The sequence below is a fragment of the Peromyscus maniculatus genome, chromosome 7 (assembly GCF_049852395.1).
Source record: "Peromyscus maniculatus bairdii isolate BWxNUB_F1_BW_parent chromosome 7, HU_Pman_BW_mat_3.1, whole genome shotgun sequence".
NCBI lineage: Eukaryota > Metazoa > Chordata > Mammalia > Rodentia > Cricetidae > Peromyscus > Peromyscus maniculatus.
In genome coordinates, this window is record NC_134858.1 from 37,070,907 (window position 1) to 37,095,906 (window position 25,000).

General features: G+C 46.7%; 1 protein-coding gene across 1 annotated transcript in view; it reads right to left on the reverse strand.

Annotated features, from left to right (window-relative positions):
* Positions 1-25,000, reverse strand: part of Gramd1b (GRAM domain containing 1B) — a 172,742-nt gene that overhangs the window by 116,857 nt on the left and 30,885 nt on the right. Inside the window, 1 exon segment of the mRNA XM_042280702.2 lies at positions 11,354-11,431. Within this exon segment, the coding sequence (XP_042136636.2) occupies positions 11,354-11,431 (78 nt within the window).

Genomic DNA, 25,000 nt, shown 5'->3' on the forward strand with positions numbered 1-25,000 from the left:
TGAGGCACACAAATTGTTCGGTTGGAACATCCAGCTTGCTCCTGCATGACCCAGAAAGTCCTCTCTCTCTCTCTCTCTCTCTCTCTCTCTCTCTCTCTCTCTCTCTCTCTCTCTCTCTCTCTCTCTCTCTCTCTCTCTCTCCTCTTTGAAGAGGAGACTCTCAGAGAGTCTCCAAATAAAGAAAAGGCACCAAAAAGCCCAGTTCTACATTCTTGTCAGCTCCTGAAGCCTCCTCCCCTAAAGTTGCAGCCACCCAAGTCCCTACCTGCTGTGAGATGTCCTGTATGTTGTGAATAAATAAAATGCTGATTGGCCAGTAGCCAAGCAGGAAGTATAGGATAGGTGAGACAAACAGAGAGGAGAGGCTAGGAGGTGGAAGTCTGCAGGAGATGCCAGCCTGCCATCCAGGGAGCAGCGTGTAAAGGCAGCAGGTAAAGCCATGGAACAAGTGGCGACATATAGATTAACAGAAATGGGCTGAGTATAAGAGTAAGAGCTAAACAATGGTAGGCCTGAGCTAATGGCCAAGCAGTTTAAATAATATAAGAATCTGTATGTTTATTTTATAAGTGGGCTTGGAGAGAAAAACTCTAGCTACACCCACCTAAAGCACTCAGCTTTTGACCATACTTGGGCACAAACCCAGCTTGTGGCGGACACGTCATCACCCCTCTCCTACAACCTATAAAGTCTCCCTGCTTTTGTTTGTGGGTGTGAGGCTTCTCCAGCCTCAATCTCTGGGACTGGAGAACTCGCCTGGGAGTTGCTGTACTCAAATAAAACTGCTGTAATACTTTTTCAATTCTGCTTGATCTGGCCTGCTGTATCAGCAGAGAAGCCTATTAAAGGGGCCGGGGAGGGCAGAAAACCTATTACAAATGTCTAGTGACTTCCCCCAATGTCACATGGCATAAATGTCACATGGCATGTGCTAGAGCCACGATTACAGAGACGGAGCTGCTTAGCCTCTAGGTTGTGCTGCCTTTTTCTGCTGCACAAGCCAGAAAACTCAGGTTCATCCTGGATGGCCTTCCAACTTGGATGTCCCTCCTGTAGGCTCCATTTCTCACATTTTTAATTGGTTCCTCTTTTTTCGTCCTCACTACCACCATTCAGAAAGATACCATCTGGTCTCAATCCCAATGTTGCCATGGCAGAAATGCCTCCCTGGCCACCTCAGTCCCTGCCACCCACTTTCATTTTCTCCAGAGCATTTCTTACTACGTGGTAGCTTCCTTGTGGGGTGTCTGTTTCCTCTCACTGAACAGCAAGCATCAAAGCTGATGTCTTAATCATAGCTGTATATAATGCCTCGAGCGGATGCCGTACAGTATGTACTCAATAACTATTTCAGAGACTGAACTGGATATATTGTTATCTGCTTGCACTCTAAGTGTTTGCTTCTCAAAGCCATGTTTCTCCATGGGATCGATGTGATTTTTCTCACAAGAACAGCTGGGAGTGGGGCTGGCTCAGTGGGCAAAGGTCGTTGCTGCCAGGCAGGCAGTCTGAATTCGGGCTTCTGAAGCCCCACGGTAGGAGTCAACCAGTTCCCTCCAGTTGTCTTCTGTTCTCTACAGCCATGTGTGTATGCTCATGATGATGAACGTATTTTGAAAAGTCCTTTAAACAAGAACAGTAGTGACTTGGTGCTATAGACTGAATGAACTTCCCATTCTCAAATTCATGTTGAAATGTTAGCCTCCAACGTAATGGAGCTAAGAGGCGGGCCTTCTGGGGGGTTAATAGAAAGCAATAAAGGGGCAGCCCAGGATCTAACAGTAGAGACTGGAGCTCTTTTTCCTATCAGGACACAGAAAGATGGCTGCACACAGGCTTCAAACTAGACATATTGGCACACACCCCATCATTTGGGAAGCTGAGACAGGAGAATTGTGAGTTGGAGGCCCGTTTTCACCACACAGTGGGACCCACTTTTGTTGTTGTTTGTTTGGGGACAGCTGAGTTGAGACAGTGCTTGCCAGAAGGATGAGGACCTGGGTTCAGTCTCTGGCACACACACACACACACACACACACCAAAAAAAAAAAAAAAAGAGGCTCCAGTATGGCAGAGCACATCTGTAATTCCAATGCTGGTGCAGCAAAATGGGCTTCATCTTAACAAGGACACTCAAGGCTCAGGGTTGATCTCTGGCTCCTGACAAACACATGTTTCTGTACCCATGCACAAGCAAACAAACACATAAGGATGAGGGACCCCTTAGGCCTCACCTTTCCCTGAGGATTTATAGGCAGTTAATGGTTGCTGGGGGAGGGAAAGATATTTCTTCAACTAGAAAGTGGCTCATACACCTGTAAACAAACCCTCATCAATCCTGTAAACAACTCAAATTAAACTCAATAGGGCATTTTTTAAAAAAAGATTATTTTGGCTAGTCTAAATCTTTTCAACCTTTAAGAAGGAAGACGAAGAAAAGGAAAAGCAGATTCCATTAAAACACTAACTCTGCAAGTACATTAATCTTAGGCTTCCCAGTCTCCAGAAATTCCATGAATAAATGCCTGTAATTTAAAAGGTAGAGGCAGGAAGAACCAAGCATTCAGGGCCAGTCTATGCTACAAAGCAAGTTCAGGGCCAGCCTGAGCAACCTGAGACCCTGCTCAGGTAGACACAGGGTACTCTCTCTCTCTCAGGATCCCCCCCACCCAGGGTTCCTGTCAATGAAGAATGCTCCTGCATGGGGCTGGAGAGATGGCTCAGAGGTTGAGAGCACTGAGTGCTCTTCCAGAGGTCCTGAGTTCAATTCCCAGCAACCACATGGTGGCTCACAACCATCTGTAATGAGATCTGGCGCCCTCTTCTGTATACATAATAAATAAATAAATAAATCTTAAAATAAAAAAAAAAAAAAGAATGCTCCTGCCAGGTGGTGGTGGTGCATGCCTTTAATCCTAGCACTTAGGCAGAGGTAGGCAGATCTCCAGATCTCCCAGTTCGAGGCCAGCCTGGTCTCCAGAACGAGTTCCAGGACAGCCAGGGCTACACACACAGTGAGAAACCCTGCCTTGGGGGTAGGGTGCACACTGCTTACATGGCACCAAAAGATCTATCCACCAGATTGAATAATCTTTTGTGGCCTCTTGCTAGAGGCCCACTCCTAGGTCACGACGCTGCAGCAGACTTAAGTCTCTGTGGTTCCTGAGCTCTCCCTGCTTCCCCCCCCACACACACCCCCGTGCTTGTGTACATCCTGTTCTTCCCTGGGAATGCTATGCATGTGACACTCCCACTCATCCAGAAGCTCTCAGGCGAAGCATCACCCTCCATAAGCATAACCCACCATCCTTTGTGGATGCACCCCCCAGCCACCACCCGACTAGTAAGCCACTCCTGGGCAGGTTCTTAACTTCACAGGGCCTCCAATCTCCTAAACTCTTTTCCAGCAGCATCAGCTTGATAGGACCATAGAAAGAGGGACATGTTAAGATAATATGTCAAGGATTCACTGCACAGCTTGGCACCTCGCAAGGATTTTGTTTTGTTACTGAATGCCTAATTCCACATCCATAATGACATCGTACCTTCATTTGCAAGTATGCCTCACCATTAACAACAAGATTCTTGAGGGGTGATGTCACAGCATAGTCTGCTTATCTACCAGTGTCTGTACTTTGCATTTGCAGGTGCTCCAAATTCCACCCACACTCTCTATCTGGGTGATCCCTTAGATATATAATATTTTATATTTATTCTCTGAGAAGTTCACATATACAATGTATTTTGATCCTATCTACTACCCACTCCTCCATGAACCCTCCTCCCACAACCCCCTCCCAACTTCATGTCCACTCCTCTTTATGGTTGTTATTTTATAGCCCACGGAGTCAAAATTAGTGCTGCCCTAGGCACAAGGGCGTGGCACCACCCACTGGAGCATGGGCAACCCTCTGCCCCCCAGCAGCTATCAACTGCCAATCATTCTCAGCTGGGTCAGGCCTCATGCACCCCTTCCCCACCTTTAGGTCAGAAGAGCATAGCTCTTCTCAGGAAGAGTCAAGTCTCATTGGGAGTCAGTACCTACTGTTTATTTAACACCTACTATGCATTTAGTTGATTTAACATCTACTAAGTGTCTAGTTTCTTTAGCACCTATTAAATACCTAGCACTTTACATACAATAGTTTAGCTATTCCTCACTGGATGTGATAAACAATAGACCTTTACAAATGAAAAGACTGAAGTTGAGAAAAGTCAAGGACATTACTCTTCAAATGCAGTTATAGCTGGACACGATGGCACACCTTTAATCCCAGCATTTGGGAGGCAAAGGCAAAAAGATCTTCGTGAGTTCAAAGCCAGCCTGGTCTATATATAGCAAGTGTCAGGCCAGCCAGGGCTACACAAGAGGACTGTGTCTCAAATAAACAAACCAACAAATAAGTAAGGAGATAAATAAATACATAATAACATGCACAGTTACCACCAAGCATGATGATACATGCCTGTAATGCCAGGCCTCATGAGGCACAGGCAGAACTGTCACAAGATCAAGAACAATATGGGCTACATCGTGAGATCTAGGCCAGCCAGGGCTACATAGCTACACAGAGTGAGACATTACCTCAAAAGAATGACAACCAAAAAAGCAGTCAGAGCTGGGGATGCAGCTCAGTGGGAAAGAGCTTGCCTGTCATGTGGAAAAGCCCTGGATTTGACTTCCAGCACCTCAGAAAAAAGTACAGCCAGGCGGTGGTGGCGCACGCCTTTAATCCCAGCACTCGGGAGGCAGAGCCAGGCAGATCTCTGTGAGTTCAAGGCCAGCCTGGGCTACCAAGTGAGTTCCAGGAAAGGCGCAAAGCTACACAGAGAAACCCTGTCTCAAAAAAAAACAGAAAACAAAAACAAAAAGAAGAAGAAGAAGAAGAAGAAGAAGAAGAAGAAGAAGAAGAAGAAGAAGAAGAAGAAGAAGAAGAAGAAATAAAAAAAAAGTCAGGTGTGGCCCAAACCGTTAATACCAGCACTTGAAAACTGTAGGAGGAACAAGATTTCAGTGTGATCCTCAGTTGTACAACTAGTTTAAGGCCAGAGTGGCTTGCTTCAAAAACAAGACAAAAAGCGGAGTTAAGAAAGCATCACAAACACAATGGGCCAGACTGTCGGGTGCATGCTCTTACCCACATCAACAGCCACAGCACCTCCACCCATCCTGCAGCTGGCCTCTAGCAGCTCTCCAGTCTCCTATGGATATTTTAGAAAGGCTCGTGGCATGCATGCCTGCATGCAGGGGTGTCTACATGCATGCACACTCTGGTCCCTGCTGCAGCCCCACTTGGTACTCACATACACTCACCCTCATTCCAGGTCTCAACTTTCCTGCTACTGAAAGGCACCCGGGTCAGCTGAGACCACATTCTACTGAAACTCACCTGCTGCCCACAAAGGGTCCTTAGTAAAAGTGCTCCTTTTCCTGCAATCCATGCTTTGTTTACACGTCCCCGCCACTAGGGGAAGTGAACTGAATAAAGTTCTGGGTACCTGAGAAACTTTAATAATTGGTCTAGTTTAGGGGGAACCTGGGGACTACTGTTTCATCTTGTCACTGGCTTCACCATGAAGCAAGAAAAGTGGATTAATGTCGCACGCACGCACGCACGCACGTGACACACAAGCCTGAGGAAGTTATCTCTTTTCCTTTTTACTGGAAACCTGGCAGGAGTGTAGTCGTGTCCTAGTCCTAAGACAGCCCTCCCTCCAAACCCTCCCCCATTTCCTAGTAAATGGATTCTCTACATAAAATCAACCTTTCTCCCTGACGTCACAGCTGTCTCGGAAATCACTGCTGCCCTGTTTGACCAGATAAGAGACTTTTCATTTCTGGCTGTTAAGACAGCCACTGGATACATAAGCACACTTTGGTCAACAATGGAAGTCCAGTAAGATTAGATTCCTAGAGATGCTCACAGCCATCTCAGTTATGTGGGTTATCCCATGACATCTACACAATGAGACAATCACATGGTGACTATCTGACTGCCAAGTGGCATATGGCTGGACTAATCCTGTCTCTAAATATTATGTCCATCCTGAACTTTGTGCAGAGCTGAAAAGAATCAGTGTATTATTAAACCAGCCAAAAGAGCATCTTTTACAAAAAAAAAAAAAAAAGCCTGTAATTTAAAAGAATTTAGAGAATTTTAAAGAAACCAATATTAATTCCGCCTGTTTTGTGAAGCCAGCTTTCATGATCTGGAGTATTAGAAGCAGTCACAGAATGCCTCACTCTTGGCCACTCTCAGTCTGTGACAGTCCCTGCTGCATTTGTCCACCCAGAGGAATGGCAACATTACAGCAGAGACTCACAGTGCAGGAAACGTGGCCGTTAATGAGATAGTGCACAGTCTTCCAAAGGACCAGAGTGAAGAAAGAGCTGGGGCCAGGGCGCAGTCAGTACAGTGCTTACTTGCTGACATAAGCAGGAGTTCCAGCTCCAGAAGCCCTGAGCTTATAATCACAGCCAGCAGGGGGGAGGCAAAGACAAATGGATCCCCGAGGCTCACTCCTAGTTTAATTAATGAGTTACAAGCCAATGAGAGGCCTTGCCTCTCCTCGACTCTGAAGAAAGAGAGAGACAGAGACAGAGACAGAGACAGAGAGAGACAGGACAGCACCTGAAGAAACACTGACCTCTAACCTCTACCAGCACCACCTGACCCTCTAAACACACACATATACACACACACACACACACACACACACACACACACACACACACAGAGAGAGAGAGAGAGAGAGAGAGAGAGAGAGAGAGAGAGAGAGAGAGAGAGAGAGAGCTCAAAGTCAGACACACAGGCCACATCCTCACTACTACAGAAAATCTTTTCAGACTCAAATCTCAGTCCATCACAGCCCAATGTTCTCAAAGCAAGACTCTAAAATGTATTAAAGGAAGAATCAAGTACACGGTATGTGTTGGTTTTAAATGTGGCGCTTTTACTCCGAGGCACGACAAAACCCAGTGTCAGAGCTTTATTGGGGGGGGGGGGCAGAAGAGAGTGACCAGGCCTGTGGAAGATGCGTACAGGGAGAGGGCAGAAGAGAGGGGAGGAGTCTGTGACCGGCTTTTTAAGGATTTCCCTGCACAGGCGGATGTGGGCTTACGGAGCTATGCCATGCTCTGCACGGATGATGTGAGATACAAGACCCCTTGCTTGGCTACTGAACTGTACACATGTGGTCCTGCAGCTGGAGGAGTGGCAGAATCCTAACAGTATGACCCTGGAAACTCGTTCTCACCAGTAGGAGGAACCCAAGACAGGAGGACTTCACTGAGAGCGGCCACGGCAAACACAGGGCGGGCGGTGGCTCTGGGTATCTCAGATTGAGTGCACACAGGCTCTGCCGTCCAAAGCACACTTCGGACATATGCCACACCACAAATGCCAAGCAAGCCGGGGCAAATGATGTCCACATCCACCATGAGGAGCTTAGGGAACTCAGCAGGTGTCTTAGTTAGTGTTTTCTGTTGCTTCGAAGAGACGCCATGACCACGGCAACTCTTACGAAGAAAACGTTAATTGGGGTGGCTTGGTTACAGTTTCAGAGGTTCAGTCCATGATCATCACGTCAGGGAGCGTGGCGGCTGTGCAGGCAGACATGGCGCTGGAACAGAGTGCTACAATTGCAGGCAAGAGGAAGTCAACTACAGTCCTACTGAGGGGAGCTGGAGCAAAAGAGACCTCAACGCCCATCCCCACAATGGCACACTTCCTCCAACGAGGTCACACCCCCTAGAAATGCCACTCCACCTGGGGGCCATTTTCTTTCAGACAACCACAGCAGGTTCTGAATGGGAAAGAAATTCAGGGGCCTTTCTAAAGGCTGTAAGTCTAGAAGAGAACCCCTTTATGAAGACACTCATGGTCGGATGAGGAGGTTAAATAAATTGTTTTTATTAGCATCCATTACTAAGCAGCCCACCAAAAAAGCCTGTCTGTCTAGGTAGCATCCAAGAGATAGGGTATCCTGGGGAGGGTGTTGTCAGGGTTACATGTAATTCAGTACTTCAGTCTCTCCCCCTGGAATGGGCCAAGCAACAGAGATAACATGGAGGGAAGAGAGGAGTTGGCAATCAGATCCAAAAGGTGAAGCGTGGCTGAGGACATCACACTGAAAGCTAGACAGTATCATCCTCAGATACTCAGTGCACAGCAGAGCTGCCTCAGGGACCTCTGTGCCATTTATTTTAAGTGTGTACATGCTAAAAATCTGGACATCCATAGAGAGATGTGTAGGCTACTCTGGGGACCGAAAGAGCTATCCTCAGATCAAAACTGATGAAGTTCTTTGCTGTGGATATCGCTCTGAATAAATAAAATGCTGATTGGCCAGTAGCCAGGCAGGAAGTATAGGTGGGACAAGCAGAGAAGAGAATTCTGGGAAGTGGAAGGCTGAGGCAGAGAGATGCTGCCAGCTGCCGCCATGAGTACCAACATGTAAGATACTAGTAAGCCACGAGCCATGTGGCAAGGTATACATTTATAGAAATGGGTTAATTTAAGATGTAAGAACTAGATAGCTAGAAGCCTGGGCCATTAGGCCAAACAGTTTAAATAATGTAAGTCTTTGTGTGTTTACTTGGTTGGGTATGTGTGGCTGTGGGGCTGGCAGGTGAGAGAGATTTGTCCTGACTGTGAGCCAGGCAGGACCAGAAAAACTCTAGCTATAGTCCTTTGACTAATTAGTCTTTTTTGGGGGCCCACATCTTTATACTGACTCCATCTAGATTGAATCAAACCACTCATTTGGGCTAATGAGGGGCATAAAACTGAGAAATGGGACAGAATTTAAAAGACTTTGAAAAACAAAAATAACATTTAGAGAGACCTGGCCACACTGGCCTGGGACAGAATCTCTTTTGACACACTACCTTGACTTCTCCTGTGAGGGGGAAGTTCATTACTTTGTGAGACCTGTTTGCCATGCAAAGTTCATCCTAAACTGGGCTGTGGTGGCACATGCCTTCAATCCCAATACTCTGGAGGCAGAGACAATAGATCTCTGTGAATTTGAGGACAGCCTGGCCTACAAGTTCTAGGACAATTCCAGGGCTGTTACACAAAATAGCCTGTCTCAAAAAAAACAAAAAACCAAACAAAGTTCCTCCTAACCTGGGCTGAATCCTTCTCATTTACAATTTATGCCCCTCTAATTCTATTTTGTAGGATTTTGTATATATAAAGTGCTGTCAACCTGGGAATGGCGGCCAGCAACTGTGTACCCAGCAACCCCAAAGGCCAGCCAGAGCTACAGTGAGACAGACGTTGTCTCAAAACTGAGTGCTATCGGACTTACCCTAAACATTCTCTTTCCTAGTCTTCCCTAGTTTCTGTCAACCAGCTCTTCTTTTCTGTTTGTTTGTTGGCTGGTTGGTTGGTTTGTTTTTGAGACAGGGTTTCTTTTTGTGTAGCCCTGGCTATCCTGGAACTCACTTTGTAGACCAGGCTGGCCTTGAACACAGAGATCTGCCTGCCTCTACCTCCACTCCCAGCTCTCAGTCAGCTCTTAGAATGATAGAGCCTCAAAACCATTCTCTTGATTCTAACATCTCTGTGAAAAAGATTGGTGATAACACACTAGATCTGCTCAAATTCAACAGATCTCAGTTATGCACACCCCCTTCAAAGACCATCTGAAGAAGAGTGTGGTAGGGCAGTCCTGTATTCCTAGCACTTGAGATTCAGGCAGAAGGGTCAGGAGTTCAAGGACAGGCTGAGCCGAAGGAAATCTTGTCTCAAAAGAGAGGGGGAAGCCATGTGATTGTGTTATGTTTTGGCCTTTTGTAGCTGAAAAGTAAAATCACCATGTTCTTTTTCATAGGAGATCCTTTCAAGTTAGTCAATAGTAGACTTATAAATAAGTTTTGTTTGTTTGTTTGTTTTTGAAACAGGGTCTCCATATGTAACCTGGGCAGGCCTGCAGCTATGTAGACCAGGCTAGCTTTGTGCTTTCGGGGATCTTCCTATGCCTGACTCCAGAGTGCTAGCTTATAGTCATAAGCTGCCAAGCCCCCAAGTTCAATCCCTACAGCCCACAAGGTAGAACAGACTCCTGAAAATGGTCTCCTCTAATCTCCATGTGGACACACACACACACACACACACACACACACACACACACACAAACACACACATAAACACACACAGTGTAGATAAGCTATAATGTAATTATATGTAACTTTTTAAGTAAATGAATCTTTCCTAGCACACAATTGATTTTCTCCTTTGAAATACATATCTCAAGTCAAGTACAGTGGCATACCCCTAGAATCCTAGTACTTGAAGAAACTGAGTCAGGAGGATCTCAAGCTAGGGCCAGCCTAAGCTACATAGCAAGAGGCTGTCCCCAAATAAGCAAAACCCAGAGCCCCTCCGGCGGGCCAGCTGAGTCTTTCTTTCAGTTCCCCACCGGCTGCCCTGCTCTCTCCAGGTGTGATTTCAGAATGTGTGCTCAGCATGCTAGAAGCTCAGGGGTCAAGGTCCAGCACTTCACATCAAATCACCTTTCTTTGACTTACATAAAAAAGAAACTTAACTCATGACCATCAACCACTATCTAAACTCACAGTACTAATGAAACAGATCCCGGCCAGTCCTCACATCCCTAGTGCAGAACCGACAGACTCTCAATTCCTCAACCCAGCATCTAGGAGCCTCCACATTCAGCCCCCCCTCCCCTCTACATCGACCTCTTCTCCAGTAACCCCCACCACACACAATCTGCTCCATTCCAAAAGCTTCAGCCTTCAGGGACTACAGGTGCCCATCCCAGGACACACGAATTCCTCAGGTACAAAATACTTTACCCCAGACAAAAATGAAACAAAATCCCTTTTCCCTATATGAGTCATGCTACACTCAACGTGTGAAGTATGACTCAAATCCTACAGCCAGCACGGTGGCACACGCCTTTAATCCCATCACTTGAAAGGCAGAGGCAGGCAGATCTCTGTGAGTTCGGGCCTCAGCCTGGTCTACAAAGCGAGTTCCAGGACAGCCAGGACTACAGAGAAACCCTGTCACAAAACAGAACAAAACAAAGCAAATGAATGCATGGTTCAAATCCTAAACCCCGAAGTTTGCCTAGAGCTTTTGGTCTGCAGTTGGCTCCTCCCTTGGAAAGACAGCCCCCTGCCTTCTGGAGCAGCAATAATGCTGCTCCCTCTGGTTTCTGGGGCAACAGCTCGTCTTTGCAACCATTCTCCAAGGACAATGCACCCCCTCTTCTACTTCCCAGAGCGCTCACACACAGCAGAAGCAACGGAGGCGCTTCACCCCACTCTCAGCCATTTTTCTCCATGCGCCTCACATCACTGCCGTGACTTTGAACTCACCTTTCTTGGCGCACTCTCGGACTCAGGAACCTGCTGGAATCATCGTCGTGGCTGCTCTGTTGGCTGCTCTGCTGGCTGCTGAGGAAAGACACAGGATGTGAACCGTTAAAACTTCTCCTGCTTTCTCAACCCTGGGGCTGTACAAAGACACGGGGTTACAAAATCAAGCGAAAGTAGCGACAGTGCTTCCAGAGTGAAGGTGGGGGTGTGAGCTGAGAAGACACTAACCGGCTGAAAGTCACTGTCTGACATCCGAGGCATCTCTGCGCTGTCCAGACTGGAGCAGGAAGAGCCTGATCTATTACTACCCAGGTCTCTAGGTACGTATGCCTCCGTAAACAAGCACTGACAGCTCCCAACTTGGTTGTTTAAGATCTCTGATGGGACAGCGATCCAATCTTCCTCAACCCACCCAAGCCCCCAAGGAGCTGGTGCAGATAGGAAAGGGTGGGGCTGGTAAGGTTTGAGGGAGGGAGACTGCCAGAAGGCAGAGACTTGAAGGGTTCTGCACCACCTACTAGGTCCCCTGTCCTGCCCCCAGGGAGGGCTAAGAGTAAGAGAAGAAAGGGGCAAAAATCATCGATCAGGGAAAACTACACAGAGAAACCCTGTCTCAAAAAACCAAAAAACAACAACAACAACAAAAAAATCCCTGATCGATCATCCTATTCTGTGGGCTGGAGGAATACAAAGCTCAATTCAAAAGCAGAGTTCTGAAGCTGGGTGTGGTGGCGCACACCTTTAATCCATGTGCTGAGGTCCACCTGGTCTACACTGCATACTCCAGGACAGCCAGGGCTACACAGAGAAGCCCTGTCCCAAAAAAAACCACAAGCAAGCAAACAAACAAAATAGTAGAATTCTATACATGTAAATATACTTAAAACTATTTTAATAGAATTTTGCTCCAGGGTTGCTGATCCATGTAATTTCATATTCTTGTCAAGTACCACGTGGGGGTACAAGCTGGAGAAGAAATTCCAAGTCACACAGATCCAGAGGCAAGCCTCAAGAGAGGTGCCTTAGTGTACTCCACAGAAAGCACTTGGCAGGAAAAGCTGGAGAGGAGTTCAGGATTTATGCCCTTTATAATAGTCAGCAGGCTCCACTAACCCAAAAGACCATGATGAGCATCACAGCCTCTCTGAGGAATAGGCTGGCTTTGATCTACTTTGGCCATAACAGCTGGTACTTCCTGCTCGCCCTACCCTTCTTCTGGCAACCAAAACTTAAAATTAAGCTAATTATAAGAGATTCTAGACCAAAATGATTATCAATATACCAGTTTCTGAAAAAGTAATTTTGACCTGTTATTAGCTGGCTATCCCACTAGATGGCACTGTTGTTTCCCAAATCACAACCGCACCAGCACCACAGTCATCAGAATGAGTCGACTTTGGGGCGCCCCCTTCTGGTCTTCCCATGGTTTGGAAAGTTCCGTTTACAGGAAATAAAAACAACTGGTGGCCTTCACAATGTGTATTTGTTCCAAGAAACTAATCAATACTCACTGAAGGCCAACAACATGGCTCAGTGGCTAAAGACGCTTGCCTCCAATCCCTGAGACCTGCAACCCGAGTGCTATCCCAGAGTTCATACTGCGGAAGGAAAGTTGTCTACAGCGTGTGCGCGCGCACAATTCTTGAACATCCCAGAGGGAGCCAGCAGACCCCTGTTTTTGTTCCCCACATGCCTACTGCTGCAGAAGTTTACCCTAGATGGTCCCATTACTACTCTCAACACCGGGAAGGGCTGGGGGAAAATCCATGGCAATTCAGAAAGCATGCTCCAGAAGGCAGGCCCTGGTTGGGAAGCTTTGCAATGCATGCTGGACAAATTCCCTTGACTCCACTGAACTACCATCCTCCTCCCGACCCCAAGGAACAGACCCATGCAGAAAGTGCAAGCTAACTTCACAAACCACAAGCAGGTACCCTTGTGCCCTCTGAAGGCGCAGTTCGACGACTGGGAAGATGGGACCCAGCATCTTTTGGCTATTTTTATTTAATTTAGCATCTTATTTTTGCAGGACTGGGGATAGAGCCCAGGGTTTTTCATGTGCTTAAAAAAAAAAAAGGGCTCTACCACCAAAACATCAGCTTGCTTTTGCTTTTATTTCGAGACAGTGTCTCACTAAGTTTCCCAGGTTGACCTTGAACTCACTATGGCGTCCCAGGCTTGAACTTTCCTCCAGCTTCAGTTTCCCCAGTAGCTCAGATTCCAGGCGTGTACCACCACATCCTGCCCAGCCCCCTTTCTGAAAGGGCATTTCCTGAACACAATCAGCTCTTCCTCTCCCAGGCTATCAATGATGCACTGCTCTCTCAAGCCGGGAGAGAGGTTTGAGACTTAGGTGGACTCAAGCTGCCATGAGACTTGAAAGATGGAATTCACTCTTCCCCAAGCTTGATGGGAGCCACCCACACCAAGGCTGCAGAGACCCAAGCGCCCATTCCTCTGCTTTTGGCAATACTCTGCAGACTGCTGCATTAGCAACAATTATCTCATGCTAATTGGGAGTTTCAAAACACAGCCAGTGACAGTTACAGCTGTCTTTGATTAATAAACAAGGAGAAATAAATTCTCTCAGGCTGTGGATGTGGTAGGAACAGATGAACTGGGTTTTCCCTGGCTTTACTTCTTATTGGCCTTATAACCCCGGGCCGGCTCACTTAATCCTCTCTTAGCCTAATTCCTCAAGAAATGGAGACTTACTGTGTTTAGTCACTAATCCTCAATTTATAGAGCTGGGGATTAAATTGCAAGGAATCCGATCATCATGCCCTAAATCACAGAGACTCAAGTTCTAGTCTTGACTCTGCCACTTAACCATGGGGGAGGGGGAGATTTACTACCCCCCCCCCAAAGGTCAGATGTACGTAAAAACATGTGGCCTAAAAGAGTGAAATGAGGTTTAGAAATGGTAGAGATCGTGGCAGGTGGTGAACAACCAATTGTTCCAAATAGCCACAGGTAGCTTGCCTGAGAGATACTTTGAAACTGCCAAGGAACCACAGGGTAGGAACGGAGGAGATTCTTAAGGCTTTGGTTGTTTGTTCTTGGTTTTGATGTGTTGGTGTCTTTGCAGTACCGGGTGTTAAACCTAGGGCCTCAAGCATGCTAGGCAAGCACTCTACTGTTGAGCTGTCATAGCCACACAAAGGAAATGCTTTTTTGTTTTGTTTTGTTTCGAGACAGGGTTTCTCTGTGTAGTTTTGGTGCCTGTCCTGGATCTCACTCTGTAGACCAGAATGGCCTCGAACTCACAGAGATCTGCCTGGCTCTGCCTCCTGAGTGCTGAGATTAAAGGCGTGCACCACCACCGCCTGGCTGAAATTCTTTTTTATTTTCTTTTGAGTAGAAGGGTATACACATGTCACAGCATATGTGTGGAAGTCGGAGAACATTTTATAGGAATCGGTTCTGTCCTTCTACCATGTGCGCCCCTGGGATTAAACTCGGGTCCTCAGCATTGGTGGGAGGCACCTTAACTTACCCATTGAGTCATCTTACTCAGCCCCAAGAAAAATGATGAATGAGAAAAATGTCATGAGCCACTGGCTTGAAAAATAGAGCCACATCATCAAAACTGAGAGAGAAAACCGAATTTCCATGCTGAATTATTTCCAAATATAAAATAAACTTTAAATGGAGTGGTGGTGTCGGTGCACGTCCTTATTCCCAGCACTCGGGAGGCAGAGGCAGGCGGATCTCTGTGAGTTCGAGGCCAGCCTGGTCTACAGAGCAAGATCCAGGACAGCCAGGACTACACAGAGAAACCCTGTCTCGAAAAACCCAAAGGTAAAATAAAATAAGATAAATCGACTCTAGTGTTTACACTTTCGGTTTGAGTAGGAAAGGCACATTCAGAAGGAGAAAGGAGGTAGCAGAGAAGCAGAGAATAAAGAAAGGTGGTTTCTGTTTGTCACCTGGCAAGCTTGTCTGGGAAAGTCTAATAATAGAAGTAAGTACACAGATGTGATTGGGACACTGTGAAGGACTGCCAGCTTCCTACACGACACACCTGATAGTCTCAGAGAGGACTTAGAAAATCCCGGGCTGGGAGCGAACTGCCAGTCTGCCTACAGGGCTCGGAGGAGGCTCACTTCTGCTTCACAGCTAGCTCCCGTGGGAGTCTGCCGCAAGAGCGGTAGCTGGAGAAAGACTTTGGGGTTCAGAATGCAGCTCAATATTTTCCTCACTCATCCAAACCCACAAGCGCTTTGCTGTTGAAGACTTCTTTCACCTCTAAACAAGCCTGTGTCTGTGCTTCCTTTGGTTCTGGTTTGCCTTGTTGTTTGAGACCTGGCGTTGTTCTGTAGACTACGCTGTCTGGAATTTTTGTTTGTTTGTTTGTTTGTTTGTTTGTTTGTTTGTTTTTCAAGACAGGGTTTCTCTGTGTAGTTTTGGTGCCTTTCCTGGATCTCACGCTGTAGACCAGGCTGGCCTTGAACTCACAGACATCTGCCTGGCTCTGCCTCCCAAGTGTTGGGATTAAAGGCGTGTGCTGCAGCTGCCTGGTGGCTGACTGGGATTAAACTATGTAGCCCAGGCTAGCCTCCAAGTTGCAAGTATCCTCTAGTCTCTACCTCCCCAGTGCTGGGGTTCCAGGTGGAGGCCATCACACAGCTGTGTTTTGTTTTGTCCAAACAGAATCTCACTGTGTAGCCCAGGCTGGCCTCAAACCCCTGCTCCTTCAGTCTCAACCTCCTGAGTATCTTGAGAGTATAGACACTGCTGTGCTCAGCTTCCATGTTTGAGTTTTAAAAGGTTGGAGGGAAGGTCTCCCTCCACTCTTTTGTTTTTCCTTTTCTTTCTTCCTTCCTTCCTTCCTTCCTTCCTTCCTTCCTTCCTTCCTTCCTTCCTTCCTTCCTTCTTTCTTTCTTCTTCTTTTTTTTTTTTTTTTTTCCCGAGACAGGGTTTTTCTGTGTAATTCTGGTGCCTATCCTGGATCTCACTCTGTAGACCAAGCTGGCCTCCAACTCACAGAGATCCACTTGGCTCTGCCTCCCGAGTGCTGGGATTAAAGTCCTGTGACACCACCGCCCAGCCCTGTTTTTCCTTTTCTTTATGGCCACCGGTAACACACTGCCCAGTGACTGTTAAATCTTTGTCAAAACATAATAAACTGGTGCTTTATCATGCCGCCTATCTAAGCCAAAGTCGGAAGCTGTTGATCTAGGCGGTCATTTGGGGGCATCCAACCCAGGGCCCACACATGCCAGGCAAGCACTCTACTGCTGAGGTACTGAGTATTTTTTCAAAGTTTCCCAATGACGGCAGGGTAGGGCAGGAGGGAGGACCCACCCCTGGATTCGTGAGTTAATCCATTGAAATCTGAACCCACACCCACCACTCTGGTTTTGCTCCCTGGGACAATGGTTAATCCTACTTTCAAACTAGAAGTGGTGACATACAGCTGTGGTCCCAGCACTTGGAGAGGCTGAAGAAGATCATGAGTTCAAGGCCAGCTGGGCTATATATTGAGTTATAGCCTGGGCTACAGAGTGAGACCTGTCTCGAACACCAAAGCAGACAAACTAGAATCCTAATCCTATCGGACTGCCCAAGCAGGCCTGACATGGAGAGAGACCCAGGGTTTGGAAGGGGCCTCCTTCCTGACTTCTGTGACTCCTGGGGCTTCCCTCTGCCACACTTCTGCTCTTCTGTTTTTCTTGGGAGTTTCATAAGCTCTTCTGGTTGATCCTGAAGTGTTACCCAGGACTCTTTCAGCCACTCACTCCCTCAATAAATTATCAAGGATCAACTACATAGTAAACATCATTCTGGAATCCAGACACTGGTGTCAATGGTAAACAAAACACCAGAAGTCCCTGCTCTGAAGGAGGTAACATGCTATCAGGTTACTTCCAACCAGGGAACCTACCCTTCAGGGACCTCTGACGTTGTTACAACAGCACTGTACATTCCCCAGAGAGGTTATAGCTCTCATCAGATTCTCAAATCAGCCGTGACTAGTACAAAGTCATCTGCAGTGAGCCTGCTGTGGTACCTTGCACTTGTAACCCTCGTCCCGGGAAGCTAAGGCAAAAGAATTGCCGTGTGTTCTAGGTCAGCCTGGGCTAAACAGTGAGGCCTTGACTAGGGCTGGAGAGATGCTGTTAAAAGCACTGGATGCTCTTCCAGGGAACCCAGGTTCAATTCCCAGCACCCACAGGGTGCTCACAACCATCTGTAACTCCAGTTTCAGGGCATCTGACACCCTCCTTCTGGCCTACCTCATGTGGTACAGAGGTATATGTGCAGGCAAAATACCCAGACATACAAAACAAAAATAAATAAATCTTTTAAAAAGTGAGACTCTGGCCAAAACCAAACATAAAACCCAAACGAATGAATGAATGGGTTCTGAGCAACACAGAGGAGCAAACCTAAGTCCTCTCTCTGTTCCCATCCCCCTGTCTGTTCAGATGTAAGTTAATAAGACTCCTTACAAAGACTGAGTCACCTGGTTAACATAAGCATTTAACCAAAGGATTGGCAATCAGTAAATAAACATCCAACAAATGGCCACAACGCTTGTATTTATTATGGTACAGTACTGAGCTCCTAACATCCAGCAGGACTCTCAGGGTGAGCAGCAGGTCCATTTCTGACTTCAGTGTCCTTTCCCTCTCTTTGGGCTTCACTATGAGACTCACATAAACTGGAAGTACACCTGCCTCCCCTCGCTCTACACCAAGGCTGACAGACGCCACTCCCTTCGGTCTCCCAGATCCCCATTGTCCACTCGTCCCTCCTCTGGCTGCTCAGATCCCTCTCTCATGGCTCCACACCCAGATTACTTGAATGGGCTCCCAACTGCCTTTCCTGTTGCCAGTCTGGGCCCCTCTCCAGTCCACCCTCCACAATGACACAGTGATCTCCCGGACGGGGTGATTCTGTTACTTCAGGTCACTCCCTGCCTTAAAATCATGGGGCCAGCCTAGAGACATAGTTCACTGGTTAGAGAGCTTGCACAGTGTGCTCTGGGCTCTGGGTTTGATTGCAAGAAGCCCAGGAGGAGCACACACACACATGCACGCTTTTACACATACACACACACACACACACACACACACACACACACACACACACACACACACACACACACATCCTTGGGGTTTCCCATAATTTTGGAGCAAAGTTCACACTCTTTATTTTTTTCCACACTCTTATTTTAACAAGAAAAGCCTCCCAGCCTGATGTTATCTCACTTCCGAGCTCCCTCATCTACAGCTAGCTCCACTTCGGCCATACTTCTTGTCTGCCTTTGAATCTACTCCTTCTCTGGCCTGTCATATCCTCTCTCTACTTCTCTTTCACCCAGTAAACCCAGTAATCCCTGCCCTGGGGCATAAATGGCCTAAGGATTGAGACTCAGACTCTAGTGTTTACTGCCTGTATTCAGATATTTGGTTTTTAGGTGGGGAGGTTCAGGACGGGCTTTCTCTATGTAGCCTTGGCTGTCTTGGAATTCACTTTGTAGACTAGGCTAGCCTGAACTCACAAAGATCCTCCTGCCTCTGCCTTCCAAGTGCTGGGATTAAAGACAGCTGCCACCACCATATGGCCTGTATTAAAATCTTAACTCTTCTGCTCAGGGCACTCAGTTTCAACCCTCATAAGACATTCCATATTATAAAGTAACTTCTGCATTATTGGGATGTTATAGGAGTTAAAACCCCCGAGATAGCCTGGCACTAAGTAGACATACTATGTCTGTAGATTCTGTCTCCATTATTCAAAATTAGTGTCTTCAGGAAGGAAGTCTTCCTGATGGCTATCATCTACACTCTAGCATGCATCAGCATGAAATGACCTTTTCCGTATTTGTCACACTTGGATGGATTCTAATGAGTAATTTGCTTTGCTGCCAGCATGGTGTCACACATAGGTAATTCCAGCACTTGGGAGGCCGAGGTAGGAAGAGATCCAGTTTGAGGATAGCTAGGGCTATATAGCAAGACCTTGTCTCAAACCTATATGACAATAATTTCACTTCACTGGATTTTCTACCTGTAACTAGAAAGTATTTGAAATTAAAGGTCCCATTTTAATTGTAATTTCTTTCCTTTCCAAGTGCCTAGCACATAGTAGGTGCACAATTATGTCAAAGATGTGAATGAGTGACTTTTCTCTCTTGCACTTCTAAAGGGCTCTTATCCCACTAGCCAGTCCAAAAAAAGACTGCGATTGGAGAGCTCTCAAATCAGCAGATTGTGTACTTTCCTTCTTGTTCCTCAACATTTTCCAAATGCCAGTGTTGAAAGGACCCCAGTCAACATTCCAGGACATGGAAGGGGTCATCCATGACCTTTGCTTCAAGAATGGAAGCCCTGACGCTGAGATCTGGAGATGCCAACTAGAACGAGACAGATGTGTGTGCCCCCACCACACCCCCCAAATTAAAAGGGCATCACAACAAAACCACCAGCTACCTCCTAATGCCAACCCTCTTCTGTCCTACCCGCATCCCAGAGACATGATTTCTCTTTCAGTCATTAAAGGTGAGGAGCTGTATTTCAGGCTTAAAACAGCTTTCATCCCAAGATGGGCAAGAAAGACTGAGGTTCTTCAAGTGCCCACTGTGAGCAAAAGTTGGCAGTGGGCTGAGACTCCTACTGTTAGCTTCTCTGACAGAATTATGAGTGTCAAATCTCCATGCCAGTCTTAGGTTGTCACAAACACAGATAATTACACTATGGCCAGGGAAACAATAACTATTCTACCCAATGCCTTTTTCTATGTTATTTTTTAATGAAGAGTAAAGAACTTTTTAGCCACAATAAAATTCTAGACCTCTGGCCCCACACAATTAAAAGAATTATACTTACCCCATTACATTCCTGGAATGGGTTCTGAGAACCGGGCAAGTGAATTAGTCTCAGCTCCGACTCCCTCCAGCTGCTCTTAGCCGAAGCAGCACATGGCTTCCCCCACTGGTTTCCAACATCCTAGCTGCCACTTTGGCCTCAGTCACTACTTAGCTTCACAGTGAATCTTAGGTACTCTCTCGAAAGAGTGAATGCAAATAAACCAGGTCACTCAGAGGTAAATCTTTCACTCAGGAAGTAATGTGGTCAACCAAGTCCTTTCTCAGAACTTGAAGTCTGTGAGGATTGGTCAAGCCTCTGGACAGCGGGCCTCATAAACCTTTTTGCCCCCACAGATGTCTCTCCCCTTCCTGCTCTTAACATCCTGGGCTCCCTCCCTGGCTTCAGCAAAGTCCTTGCTTCCCTAAACCTGGACAAGTCCTGTCACGGGAGGAAGACACTGCAGAAATGTGGCAGGAACGAACGGCTCAAAACCGAAGCAAACGGGAGCCACGGTGGGCACAGACACCTCACAACCTTCCTCTGAGACTCTGATCCCCCGGCTCCCTAACGTAAAAAAGGAGTTCAAGCTGCTTTTCCATTCGGTTCCTGTTACGGGAGTATGACACAACACACAAGCACTGTGTGTCTGTTAGCTACAACACCCTAGCTTCTCCACATCAAAAATCCTTAGACTGGCCGGGCGGCGGCGGCGGCGGCGCACACCTTTAATCCCAGTACTCAGGAGGCAAAGCCAGGCAGATCTCTGTGAGTTCGAGGCCAGCCTGGGCTACCAAGTGAGTTCCAGAAAAGGAGCAAAGCTACACAGAGAAACCCTGTCTTGAAAAAAAAAAAATCCTTAGACTGTATCCCCAGCTGCCATGTTCGGGAAGACACACCTAACTAAGTGTTATTTGGTTCTAATTAATTTGCATACATGTTGTGTTTCTAGTCAAGGATACCTAACTACCATCTAGAAACTCAAGGGCAGCATCAAAGAGCATGCCTTCACACAACAGGTTGAGAAAATGCAAAGAAACCTAACCTGGGTTGTTGTGTGCTGTGGTTAACATACGAGATGTTCCTCATGTTTTGAACACTAAGTTACCAGCCATTGCACTAATTGGGGAGGTTGTGGGTACTTTAGGACAAGAGACTCGTTCTAGGCCAGCCTAGGCTACCAAGTGAGTTCCAGGAAAGGCCCAAAGTTACACATAGAAACCCTGTCTGGAAAAACCAAAAGAGAGAGAGAGAGAGAGAGAGAGAGAGAGAGAGAGAGAGAGAGAGAGAGAGAGAGAGAGAGAGAGAGACTTAAAGAGAGGAAGCAGGTAGAGGCAGGTACCTGGAGGCTGTATGTTCCTAATCACTTCCTGTTGTCTTCTTGGCAGGTCTACGGCAATGTGGACAGTGTCTGCCACATGCTCCTGCTGCCAAGTTGTTCAGCCTCACTCTGGGTCAGAAATACAGAGTCCATTTACCATATGCTGAATCCTCTGGAACCATGAATTTAAATACATCTTTGAATTGTTAAGCTTTTAAAAAATTGTTATTATTGTATGTGTTTGGCATGTCTATGATCAGTGTGGGGGCGTGCATGCCATGGGGTGTGTATGACACATGTGAGGTCATGCGTGTGTGACATGCATGTGCAGATCAAAAGACAACTGTGTGAAGTTCACTCTCTCCTTCTGTCTTTACATGGGTCCCAACATTCAAATTCAAGTCTCCAGGCTTGTGTGGCAAGCACCTTTGCCCACTGAACCACCCACGGTGGTCCCTTGAGTTTTGACAGGAGTTTCTCTGCTATGACACCCGAAGTAACAAATCGCTCTTGTTGGACAAGAACATTTGTGTGGTTACAGTCAGGCTCCGGAAATATAAACGACTGGAAAGCCCTCCCTCCAGAAACCAATGTCATAACCAATATACAATTTGCTATTAGCTTGATCTCCCCATGGTTCCTCATCTTCTACCTGCTTCTGAAGAGCTGAGTTCTTCCCCGTCTCTTCCTCCTCCCACATCACGCATCCAGTCTATCCGTCTCGCCCAAACATACAACTGCTCACTCCCTATATCCCCAGCTCTGGTTCCCGGTAGCCGGCTGTTCTGTCACCAAAACCTGCCTTCCCGGGCTCCTCCAGCAACATGTACAAAACACTGCCCTTCACCATCCCTTCTCCTAAGCAGCTCATAGCAGCCTGCTTAAGGCCAGGCACCTTCATCCTCTTCCATCAACTCAGTGGTCCAAACGAGGGAACTCAGAAACACTGTCACCTCCAATCTGTCACTGTTAAGTTCCTCCTACCTCTGATCTGCCTTTCCACCCATCCTCTCTTCTGTGTCCCTAACACGCCAGTCCAAGGACCAGCCACACTGGCTGCATCACCTCAAGACTGTTTCATAAATAGGTTCCTATCTCCTGGCTCATCCTGGATTCTGACCCAAGGGATCCCAAGTATGGCCTGAATGGGGTGTTTTATTGCTGTTTTGGTTTTGGTTTTGGCAATTTGGTTTTGATTTTTTTTTTTTTTTTGCAGGGAAGGGTTTTGAAGAGGCAAATCTCGGGTCTGCACATGACTGATTCTCACTCTATTGGGAGGGACCTTTCACTTCCTTAACGACTTATAAATGTTTGCAAACCAGACTGGATCCACTGATTTGAATCATCTGCTAATTTCTGTAGTGTAAATACTTCCACCATGGTTGGTTTCTCATGTCACTGAAATCAGTATTGGGAAATGAAAAGCACAATCAACTTTTGATAGCTGACATTAGCCCACCACAAAACATGAATATGCCCAGACTATTCCCTATAACCTTCCAAAGCAGCTTTTAAAAACAAACAAATAAGCCAGATGTAGTGATGCATGCCTATAATCACAGCACTCAGAGGGGATCTTGACTCAGACTTCAAGGCCAGCCTGGTCTACATAGTGAGCTCCAGGACAGCCAGAGCTACATAGAGAGACCCTGTCTTGAAAAACAAACAAACAAACAAACAAACAAACAAACAATAAGGCAACTTTAGACATTCCTCTTTCCAGGCTCATATCATCTTTTAAATTATATTTTTATTGATTTTGTATAAGTCATAAAACACTTTTGTGTAGCAGACAAGTGGAGGTCAGAAGACTTGTGGACTTGCAGGAGTGAATCCCAGGGATAGAACTCAGGTCACCAAGCATGGCAGCAAGGGTCTGAGCCATCTCAGCAGCCCAAGGGAGGCTGTCTGTGATTAACACATGCTATTTGCATGGATGGAAATATTAATACCCATAAACATATTATATGTTGTATTTTAAAACAATATATAGTGTCTTGGTTTGTTTTTCCTTTTCTGTCTTTCTTTCTTTGGGGAGAGTAGGTTTATCTTATTTTTAATTATGTACGTGTTGAGGGGAGTTGTTTATATGAGTTCAGGTGCCCTTGGAGGCCAGAGGCATTGGATTCCCCGGGAGCTGGAGTTATAGGCAGTTTGAAGCCACCTAATGAAAGTGCTGGGAACCGAACTCAGGTCCTCTGCGAGAACAGTAGTTGTGCTTAACCACTAAGCAATCTCTCTAGCGCCACCCTCCCCCACCTTGTTTTTTGAGACACAATACCTTAAAGGTTCTAGGTAGCCAAGGATATCCTTAGACTTTAGATCCCACTACCTCTGCCTCCCAAGTGTCGGGGGTCAAGTATGTGCTGTCATGCTTGACCCAACATTAATTTTTAAAAAGTGAAAAAAATATATATGCTGGTCTTCATTTTAAGAAAAAAAAAAAGACTTTAGGGGGATGCAGGACATGTCTAAGATTAAACTATGCATGAGCTAGAAAGTAAGGGTTTCAATCCAAGGCTTCTGCCCCTGAATTTTCTGTCCTTTTGCCTTGAGCTAACTACGATATTGAACCCCAGTGTCCACATGGAACCTCAAGAAGTGGGCCTCAGGAATGACCTCACTGATTAAACTGGGGACAGATCTGATCTCTGGTTAAGGACGGGGGACTCCAAAGAGCTTGGACATTCATTTTGCTGTGTTGATCGAGACAGAAGATGCAAGATCATCTCGGAGTCCAAAACAGCAGAGGACTTGACACAGAAGTAACAAGAACCCTCAGTGACCACTGCAAGACAGTTTTCTAGGTAATATCACCATGGAGGTCACTAGATCACAGATGAAGAAAATCTCGTACTTAAGAGCAGATGTAGCTCACCAACCAGCTGGGATGGGGGTGGGGGGGGGCACAACCTACGGGCAAGCCAAATAAGGAAGAATAATGAGACAGAGGCCAGAGCAAGAGATCCAGGGCTCCAGTGACTTCTAGGAGGCCAGTGAAGGGTTGGCCTACAGCCCCAAAAGAAGTCTGGAGACCACAGAGGCCAGTATCTGTCCAGTGAGGCATGAGGGCAGGACTCACAGGAGCCAGGACAGCTGCAGAATTCTTGTGCCCTGCTGGCTGACCTCTTCACAAAACAAGCCCAGGGAACTGTCCCAGCCCAGTGCCAGCTTCGTTCCACCGTCAGCAACACTCAGGAGCTTGACTCAGGAGTCAGCTTGGAGGAGATGGGCGGCTGATTGCCCCAGAAGAACACTGAACTACCACAGGAGCATTTTAGCAGATGCCCAAGCCCCCAGAGCACTCTCGGTAGACCACACTGTTAACAATACATGTTTTTGCCTTTGTTGCTACGACTTCTCAGCATTAACCTTGTCACCCGCTGCAGGCGCCTCTCTGGTTTAACTTCGGAAAAGGCTTAAAATATGGGGCTGGGGAGGTGATTCAGTCAACCAAGTGCTTTCGGGGCAAGCATGAGAAGCTGAGTTCAGGTCCCCAGCACCCACATA